This window comes from Lepidochelys kempii, chromosome 4 (assembly GCF_965140265.1).
Source record: "Lepidochelys kempii isolate rLepKem1 chromosome 4, rLepKem1.hap2, whole genome shotgun sequence".
Lineage (NCBI taxonomy): Eukaryota > Metazoa > Chordata > Testudines > Cheloniidae > Lepidochelys > Lepidochelys kempii.
The window spans coordinates 119,785,111-119,795,529 of record NC_133259.1 but is presented as its reverse complement, the minus strand read 5'-3'; the positions used below and the strand labels follow the sequence as shown (position 1 = coordinate 119,795,529).

General features: G+C 46.1%; 1 protein-coding gene across 1 annotated transcript; it reads left to right on the top strand.

Annotated features, from left to right (window-relative positions):
• Positions 1 to 4,679: 4,679 nt before the first annotated feature.
• On the top strand, positions 4,680 to 6,914 carry ADRA2C (adrenoceptor alpha 2C). The gene has a single exon (XM_073340140.1). The coding sequence runs from the start codon at positions 5,481 to 5,483 to the stop codon at positions 6,783 to 6,785; it is 1,305 nt and encodes a 434-aa protein (XP_073196241.1). The 5' UTR covers positions 4,680 to 5,480; the 3' UTR covers positions 6,786 to 6,914.
• The last annotated feature ends 3,505 nt before the right edge of the window (positions 6,915 to 10,419 follow it).

Sequence of the window (10,419 nt, the reverse complement as noted above, 5' to 3'; positions counted from 1 at the left end):
ATGTTTTGAATCTAATTACCCTGTTAGGTATTTACCGTCCTGATTTTACAGAGGTGATTCTTTTTTACTTCTATTAAAAGTCTTCTTGTAAGAAAACTGAATGCTTTTTCATTGTTCTAAGATCCAAGGGTTTGGGTCTGTGGTCACCTATGCAAATTGGTGAGGATTTTTACCAAACCTTCCCCAGGAAGTGGGGCACAAGGGTTGGGAGGATTTTGGGGGGAAAGACGTTTCCAAACAACGTTTTCTTAGGAACCCAGATAAAGTTTGGTGGTGGCAGTGGAAGTCCAAGGGCAAAGGGTAAAATAGTTTGTACCTTGGGGAAGTTTTAACCTAGGCTGGTAAAAGTAAGCTTAGGAGGTTTTCATGCAGGTCCCCACATCTGTACCCTAGAGTTCAGGGTGGGGAAGGAACCTTGACACTGCCACTTGTAGAGGATAGAATAACTAAGCTGATGGGAGAACTCTCTCCTGTCAGTTTAGTGTGGCTACACTAGAAAGCTTGCAGCTGCCCTGCTATAAGTTCTCTAGAGTATCCAGAGCCTTAGATCAAAACCCTGGATCCATGAGAACAGGCAATTAAAATGGGAACCTCGAATCTTACTTGCAGCAGTGCCAATGGGACCCCTTGATATAATCCCTAAGGGTCTGAATTTTTCAGAGGTGCTGGGCACCCAGCGCTTTTGCTGACCTCCTATTTAGGGAGCATGCCTGTTTTGAAAATCAGACCTTAAAGGTTCCTTCCTACTAGATGCTGATTGCTCCTGTGAGGGGCTAGGGAGAGCACAGGGGTAATCTGGTTTTCCATCCTGTGAACATTTTCAAGATGTCAAAAAAAAATTTCCCATCCTGAATGGGACAAAGAGAGTCAAAATCGTGAAAATATTCGTGAAACAAAAATCTGGAAAAAAGATTGGCTCAGGTCAGTCGAAATACTTTGATAATTTCAAAGTGTTTTATTTCAATTTTGAACATTTTAATTATTTACTATAATTAGCTTTAATTTGGAAACAAAAAGTCATTTTCAACTGGAAAAACCAGAATTTTCCATTTTGAAAATGCCCAAACAAAATGATTTGATGGTTCAAAACTTGTTTCAAAAGGCAAAACAATTGTCAAAGCCAGCTCATACCTGCAAACAATTTTGGTTACATGAATCAGCATTTTCTGACAAAAAAGCAGTTCACTGGAAAAGTCCCAACCAGCTTTAGTGCTGAACACCTTCCACTCCATCTGAAACCCGAGTGTTGCACTGTGGTAAGCAAGTTGGTAAGTTACACACTCTGCACGAGTGTTCAGTACCTTCCAGGACTGAACCATAAATATGTATGGCTCTAATTCAGCAAGGCGCTTAAGCACATGCTTAAAATTAAGCACGAGTAGTTCACTGAAGTCAACGAGACTACTCAATGCGATTAGAATTAAGCATGTGCTTAAGCACTTTGGTGAAGTAGGGGCTAACTTCCCTATAAAGTCGTATTTGTTTGTTTTCTTGTCTAGTTTTGTTCTCTTAGATGTATTTTCATTCTCTTCAGATCAAATGAAAGAAACAAATTTGCTTCAAGCTGTTTTATAATCCTCTCAACATTTCTTGGCTTGTTGGTCCCAAAATATGATGAAGTTATACTTTAATCATGAATCAATGATTTTACTTTTCATTCATTTTGATAACTTTCAGTTTTTGTATTTTTTCACCACGTTTTTTTTTAAGTGGGCAGCGAGCGTTCTCATAATACTTTGAGTTAAAAAAAATGAACTAACAATACACTCTGTTTTAGGTACTTATATATCCCCATTACCATAGTAGCGGAGTCCTTCAGAATCTTTAATGCATTTATCCTCATAATACTCTTGTAAGGCAAGGAAGTACTATTACCTCCATTTTACAGATAGTCTCTTTGTGCCTGGGTTCCTAAGTGACTTGTCCTAGGGCACACAAGAAGTTGGTGCTAGAACAGGCAATTAAACCCAGGTCTCCTGAGTGCTAGACTAGTTCCCTAACCACCAGACCATCCTTTCTTAGCTACAGAGATATACTGAAGTCTATCAAAGATTTCAAACAGGGCCCAAACAGATTGCGGGGGGGGGGGCGGGTGAGGGAAATAGCAAACAAAGTCAACAGCATATGGTAGTATCTTTACCACTCGTTTGCAAGGTCTCCGTACACGAGTAGGTTTGTACTGTTTATTGAACTTATTTAGCATGTATGTATTCACCAAATGGTTCAGATCCAGCTTGCTTGCCTTATTTATATAATTAGTCCCCTGAAGTCAGCAAGACTACCTTTCTGAGTGGGGTGAGAAGGATTTGAAGATTTGGGGTGGGTTGATATGGCTCTGAGGATTTGACACTAATTGATACCTTTGAGATTTGGCTTTGAAGAGCACGGCCAAGGCCTGACTGGTGGATGGAGTTACTGAAATACCTGCTTGGTCCGAGAGTGGCTCCTTCCAGGTAACAACTGAGGCATATTGGTTTGGCACTGGGGAATCAGCACTACTGATACTGCATTTCTTTGGTGGATGTCATGCACCACTGCCATCAACCCAGGTTTTTTCACAATCTTGAAATGTATTTTTCAGAAGAGGAAATATCAGAACCTAATGTCCTACACATAGACAAAAATTACTATAAAAGGCCCAGAGCAAGATCCTGGCCCCTGGTCCAGTGGCATTTCCTCTGCAGTTGGCTATCCCCAGCTGGAAGAACATCCCTTTGGAGCGGTGTACAGCTGGGTGTAATTAGAGTAGTCTAAAGGCTACTCTAACTTACACTAGAGAACGGACCATTCCATAGCTTGATCCAGGAGACACAAAGGTGGGCAAGTCATCTTTGCCCTCATCACAACACTGGTCCTGTGCCAAAGTCAGCTGGGTCAGACCAAAAAATCTGATCATAGCATTTAAATTTTGAGTATGAGAAGAAATGAAAAAAAAAATCAAGAAAATTTCCCTAAATTAACATTTACTTTTTCCTGCCTCAGCATGTGGGGTTAGACTGGATGACCCCATGTGGTCCCTGCCAGCCCTACATTACTATGCTCTAGAAGCCTTAAATATGTAAAAAGCCATCATTGTGACAACATTTGTTTCAAAGACATTCAGCTTTTCCCTAATTTTCACAAGGCAGAGATTGTTATATTGCATATATTTGTTTTGCATTTTTTAAAGTTGTAATATGGAAAATGGGGATGTTGTTAGCACTTAATCAAGCAATATCGTGTCTGATCATTGTTGACTCAATCCTTTATAAAGTAACTAAGCTAGAGACAATAAAAGCCACTCCTGTTAGCATCAAACGTATCCTTACTGTTTACATTATTCCAGTGTGCCTTTGGTGCTCATGAGCATGAAGGATTATTAAACAGGCTACAAGGAGCAAGCATAGTACTTGCTGGTAATACACAAACATCTCCATTCAGCTCTGTCAACAAAAGCTCAATCTTAAAGGCCATATGTTGCTCTGAATTCAGAGCCCTCACTGACACTAACGGGAGTGGACACTGAATTCCAAGGCCAGCTCACCTGAAATCTGTGGGACTAACCGTGTGAGCAAAATTATGTTATTATTAAAGCATTCGCAAATTCACTGCTTCACTAAAGAGAGAGACTGAGAGAGAGAGAGACACTGCCCCAAGAACTTGTAATCAAAAAGACAGACTCAGAGAAGACTGGATGTTCAGAAGAGGAAGTAACATATTTGTTGCAGTTGTGCTTATGTTATTAGCTCACATCTTCTGGACAGGTGCAAAGGTCTGGGGTCTGAGAGAAGAAAACAGCTCAACATGCCCTGTTATAGCCTTTGGCTTGTCACAAGAAATGACCACAAGGGAACATCACGTTCTGAACCTGGTCCCCAGATACCAGAGATTAATAATAGTCTCCTGTGCCACTGAGTTCTTCCAGAGAACAAGACTTATTTCCTAAACTTAATGAGCTGAATGGGCTTTTTAAGCGCCCAATCCAGCTCCCATCAAAATCAGCTGGAGTTTTGCCTTAAATAGGAAAGCCAAGCTCTAGAAGAGTATTACCCTTAATTCTATAAAGGTGCACCTCACAATCCGATCTGTGTGTTTCAAGCTGATCTGCAGATCTAAACGCAAACAGAGTGCATTTTTAAAGATCAGTTATAAACCACCTTTCCAATCCATTCCAGCTAGAGTGAAGACGGAGAGCCAGACTCTGTTTTTTTTTTTGGGGGGGGGGGGGAAGCAGCATGCTAGATGTACAAGGCTTAAAACGAAATCCCGATAAATAAAAAAAATCAAGAAATTCAACCCCCCCGCACGGTCCTACAAACTGCCAGCGCCGTTCCCGTTACTCACAGAACACACAGCCGGGAGATGAAACGCCGCGGTGGTCCGCTTCATCTCCCGCTGGGCTGCCCACCCCGAGCTGCGGTGGGACGGGCACTGTCAGAGCGGCCTCTAGCGGGCACAGCATTGACCTGCCGCTTCACAAGGCAGCGTGCGGGGCGCGATCGGACCCGCAAAGTTAGTGCTGTGACCAGAAGAGACAATAGAGCAGCGAGGGCTGGCGTGGAAACGGCGCCAGGAGGACGGACTCTGGCCACTGCATCCCCTCCATGGCGGGGCGCCGAGGGGCGGCAACGCTGGCTGCAGAGTGAGGCGGAAGTATTGGGGGGGGTGGGGGGAACCCAAACAAAAACCAACCCAAGGCGGGTCCGCGCTAAGGCGATGGAGCGGCCGCCGGATCGCAGCCGCCGCGTGTCGGCCCCTTCCCCGGCTGCAGCACCGGGCGGCGGAGCAGCGCCTGGGCGCGACGAGGCGGCAGAGGAGGGCGCGCCGCCAGCCGGCTTCGGGGGCTGCAGCCTGTAACAGCCAGCGAGCGAGGGGCGGGCGCGGGCTGCAGGCAGCGGCGGCTTCGGGGCTGGGACGGAGCATGCTCAGATCGCCCGGGCAGGCAGCTGATGGGGAGCCGCGTGTGAGATTACAGCGGAGCCAGCGGGCAGCTGCGGCTTCGCGCCGAGCTCGCTCCGGCGCGGGGCGAACGGAGGAGGCGCCGCCGAATGGGATTGCCGCCGCCGCCGCCGCCTCGGAGCTCTCCGCGCAAGGGGCACTCGCCACTCCGCGGTGCTGGCTCCCTCCTGACCCGGGAGAGCGGCGCGGAGGGGGGGTAACCTGCACACCTGGGCGCCTCCTGACCTCCGCTGCCCGCCCCGGCAGGATTACAGGAGCAGGGGGAAGGCAGAGCCCGCCCGGTGCCGGCCGTTCCTGGGCTCGGCCATGTGCCTGGGTACTTAGCGAGGAGGAAAGCCTGCAGCCGGGGGAGGGGGCGGGATATTTTGTTTGGGGGGCGGAGGGGGAGCCCCGCTCTCCAGCTGGCTGTGTGACAGAAGGAAGCAGCCTCCTCCCCCCTGGTGGGGATGAAGGCACCAACTTGGAGAGGCAGCCCCAGTGGCTTGGTCTCCGGGGCTTGGAGGTTGGCCCCCATGGCTGAATAGGACCCTCCCACTCCCACCATGGATCTGCTGGTGCTGATGAACATCAGTGTTGGCACCCCCAATGGCTCCCTTGCCTTCCCCTCCACTTCGCCCCTGCAGCAGCCTCCCTCCCACTACTCCCCTGGGGCTGTGGCCAGTTTGGCAGCTGTGGTGGGTTTCCTGATAGTCTTCACCATCGTGGGCAACGTGCTGGTGGTGATCGCCGTGCTGACCAGCAAGGCGCTGCGAGCCCCGCAGAACCTCTTCCTGGTGTCCTTGGCCAGCGCTGACATCCTGGTGGCCACCTTGGTCATGCCTTTCTCCTTGGCCAATGAGATCATGGACTACTGGTACTTCGGCAAAGCGTGGTGCAACATTTACCTGGCGCTGGATGTGCTGTTCTGCACATCCTCCATAGTGCACCTGTGCGCCATCAGCCTGGACAGGTATTGGTCTGTCACCCAGGCGGTGGAGTACAACCTCAAACGGACCCCACGGAGGATCAAGGGGATCATCCTCACTGTCTGGCTCATCTCAGCTGTTATCTCCTTCCCCCCCTTGATCTCCGTGTACCGAGACCCCGAGGGGGACCTCTTCCCCCTGTGCAAACTCAATGATGAAACCTGGTACATCCTCTCTTCGTGCATTGGCTCCTTCTTCGCCCCCTGCCTGATCATGGTGCTGGTTTATGTCCGCATCTACCGGGTGGCCAAGCTGAGGACCAGGACCCTTTCTGAGAAGCGCACGGTGCCTGAGGGCTCTTCCCTGTCTGAGAATGGGCTGAGCCGGGCCCCTCGGGGTTGCACGTCACTGAGGATGCAGCCAGGGGAGAATGGACATTACTCGGTGCACCAGTGGCGCAAAGCCTCAGAGCTGGAGGACATTGAGCTGGAGGAGAGCAGCACCTCAGAGAGCAGGCGGAGGCGGAGCCGGGATGAGCACCCCCGCAAAAGCAGTAAGAGCCAGTCCTTTTCATATTCCTACTCCTCCAAGCGCTCCAGCAATCGCTCCAGGGATCTCTTCTCCTCTCACCGCCGCAGGAAACGCAGCAGCGTCTGCCGTAAGAAGGTCACCCAGGCCCGGGAGAAACGCTTCACGTTTGTGCTGGCTGTGGTCATGGGGGTCTTTGTGGTGTGCTGGTTCCCCTTCTTCTTCAGCTACAGCCTCTATGGCATCTGCCGGAAGGCATGTGAGGTCCCCGAGACTCTCTTCAAGTTCTTCTTCTGGATCGGGTACTGCAATAGTTCCCTCAACCCGGTCATCTACACAATCTTCAACCAGGACTTCCGCAGGTCTTTCAAACACATCCTCTTCAAGAGGAAGAAGAAGAATTTTTTGCACTGAGCTGGAGTGGAGGGGAAGGGTCTGCACTGACCTTGGAGTGGAGAGCAGAGGGGCCTGAGTGCTGGAGTAGAGTAGTGAAGAAGTGGGGGATGTGAGTAAGGGTGTGAGTTCACTGACCTTGGAGTGGAGTGAAGTGGGGGTGGGGGAACCAGTGTTTGAGTAAAGAGGGATAAATAATGAAGGGGAGGGGAGATGAATTTGCATTTTGACCTTGGAGGGGAGGAGGGGAACCATAAAGAAGAGGGTGGGACATTATGTTTCAGGCATGACCACAACTGTAAAGGTCTCTGAGGTCTAGAAGCCAATCAATCAAAGATGGGGAGAGGGAGGGATGGGTTGGTGGTGGAGTGGGAGATTTATTAGCAGGTGTTTATTAGCAGTTAGAGAAGCTGGGACTTGTGCTGGACTCATCCCAGGAAGAAACCAGGTTTTACTGGTGAGGTGGGGGACAAGTGAGAAAGAAGATGCCAGGTAATAGCCACTGACAGTCTTTGATAGTCTGAAAGGATTTAAGTGTTTGCCAAAAAAAATTCTAAAGAACAATCCAAACTCTTTTCTAAATAAATCTTTGTACTCTAAACCTTCTCAATTGTGGTTTTACATAGGGCTTAAGTGAAAACAGGTACTTGGGGCTTTCTGCCCTCTAGTGGCCCTTTGCATATACCCCTGAGAGTTTCTGTTCCTCTCTCCCTCAGTACCCCTCAAAGGGGCTAGTCTCAGGGGCTGAGTTTGGGTTCTGGACTCATTCTCACATGTGCAGTTGACAGCACCCTGCTGTGCAGCTGTTCAAAGGAACAGCAATCCCCACACCACAGATGCTTTAAATCCTTCACATTTACAATCTTAGGGCAAATTAAACCCATTAGATTTACTTTTTAAAATGAGAAACAAAAGCAGGCGATGATCACTGAGATACAAGAACACATTTCTGTGGATGGATGACCGTTTAATATTAATCTCTCATTTTTCTATTTGCACTTATAGTTTGAGTCCAAATTTGTGTTTTGAGCAATGATTAAAACAAACACTCCCCCCTCCTAGGGATTTATGAAATCCCATAACTGCTGATGGGTAGGATGAGAAACAGGATGGCATCTGTGCATTCATCAACAGATTTCCAATTGCCTGTTGCCAACAGCCAACATTTAAAGAATCGAAGAGTCCCTCTCCAACTGTACTGCTGCAAGGTGCGTTTGTCTGAGGGAGGAAATTCTGCTCTGTCTTATTATGCACATCATTCCCTCCATAGGCAGTAGGATTTGGCATCTGCCACATAAACCTTTCCCTAGTAAACAACTCCTTGAAATGGAAGGAGATCTAATCTAATACGGCAGGCACCTTGAAGCATCCAAATCAAATCTATAGCTTTGATTCACGAGATATCCACTTCCTTGCTGGCTGTTTTACAGGAAGGTGTCAACAGACCCTCTTCCCTTGGGATCCCTATGTCAGAAATGATAAACCAGTAACTTAGGCTGTTTTATCTGCTTTATATTATTACTGCTCAGTTCACTTAGACTAATCTTGGGCATAGATGCAGGTCTTCAGTGGTTCAGGTTTAGGTGTAGATTTAATAGACTGTTTCCCTTCAGGACTAACTCAAATGGCAGTTTTGCCTAAGTAAAGACTACAGCTTGTGGCCCACTGAGTTTGAATGGTTCAGCTGAAAACCAAATTGGGACATTTTCAAATTCAGGCTCTTTAACCTATAGCCTTTTGGGGGAAATAAGGATTCAAGTGATGAAAAGAATCAAACTTGGTTTAAATGTTCACACTCTTGAAAGAAGAGTCATTAAGACTTGTTTTGAAGGGCTGTCCCACCTTTGCAAACTACTGATGGTTAGATGAAAGCAGCCGTCTTGATGCAGTGCACACACAAGGCTGCTAATATTAGAAAATAATGGAAGTGGCGGAGATGAGAAAAATATAAGCCATTTTCCCTTCTGTAAAATGGAGAATTCATTTTAAAATGGCATGAAGGGGAGGTGAGGCAAACTCAGGTAGTTTGAGGGCAGCATGAGATGGCAGTGTGGGGCTAAATAAGTCAATAAACTATATAATTGTCAGAACAACCAAAGCAACACATGGTAAATATGCTACCTCGGAGATGCTGGAAAGCTTCATTAAAATATCCATTCTTACCACCAGAAAGGTTTGTATTTGTCACTGGGTGCTCAGGTTGGAGTGGCTTCTCACTCTGCAGACACATTTCACTGTTGCACTCCTAATTTTTAAATCAGATTGGCGTGCCATAAACAGTCATTTCCCTGTGTTTTTCTTTGTAAAAACAGACGGAGTCTGAAAGAGAAAAGATGGTTGACAGTTAAATTTGAGTGGGGGTGAAGTACGGATGGAACAGAGGACATATGCCTTAAAAGTAATTTCTTTGCCATAAAATCATTTTAATTGGTTGGAACATGTAACAAACTGTGGCTTTATTTTCTGGTTTTTTGCTTTTACGTAACTGAATAAGGAAAGATTTCTGCAGATGCTGACCATCTGATCTGTACAGCAATGCACTTGAAAGCAGGGCATTTCCCTGTGGTTTTATTTTACCTTTATTTACAATTACTCATTTGACTGAACTCCCCCAAAGAATATTAACTTTTTTTCTTTTGACTGATACATAGACTAATATTCACCCTGACTGGCTTAAAGATGTACTGCATAAGTCCATTTGTAAGTATATTTTCCTACAAATCAGTCAATAAAGTGGATTTCTATGAAAGTTTTTTTTAATGTAACTATTGAATATGTTTCAAATAATTACAATAGGAACCAATTTATTTTTTTAAGTACAGTATTCTGTTATCACTTGTTGTGATGATCAGCGTGTGCCTGTTAACATATTGTGTGTTAATATTTCATAAAAAGTTTACAGCTTTACAATTCACCCTGTAGTTGTGCTTCTACTGAAAGGGGATTTGTGTCCTTTAGCTTTGCATAGAGGAATCTTTGATCAGATCTGCTGAGCTGGTTAAAACGTTCCCACTCAGTTATTCAATAGGAATTAAATGTTCCTGTAAAGCCATAAATGATTTTAACAACAAGCACCTGACCAGTGACTTATACTTGTTCATTTTCACTTTGCAGAAAAGTCCCCTCCAGTCTAGTGTGAGACGTTTATATGATGTTTATAAAAAGTCTGTTTCCTGACCAGTGTAACTATTGCAGGATTGTAAGTTACCACCACAGATATCACAGACCTGGTTAGGATGAGAGCCCTGCAGTCCTTACTCAGGCAAAACTCCCATTCACTTTGGAGGGAATTCATTCATTTTGCCTGAATGAGAACTGCAGAATCAACCTCCATTTGCTACAATAGGCTTTATGCACAGGTGGTTAGCAGCATCAGTTCCTTACATCAGTATCTAAAATAAGAATCTGGCCCCTAATTAATCTGTGTGATCTCCATTTAGGATTTGATGGAAAGACCATTGCAGTTAATGCAATCTTTAAGGTTCAATATCAAGACTGAGGGTGAGATTCTGATAGCCTTACTCACACTGACTAGTAATCTCATTGACTTCAGTGGAGCTACCCGTGGATGAAAGAGCTACTCAGTGTGAGCAACCTCTCCACAGATTACATCTGCTCAGTAGATGCGGTTGATTGTGTAAATAATTATCCGTGA

What these genes read in the sequence shown, in the direction of transcription:
- ADRA2C (XM_073340140.1), top strand. Translation starts at nt 5,481, where the DNA reads ATGGATCTGCTGGTGCTGATGAACATCAGTGTTGGCACCCCCAATGGC.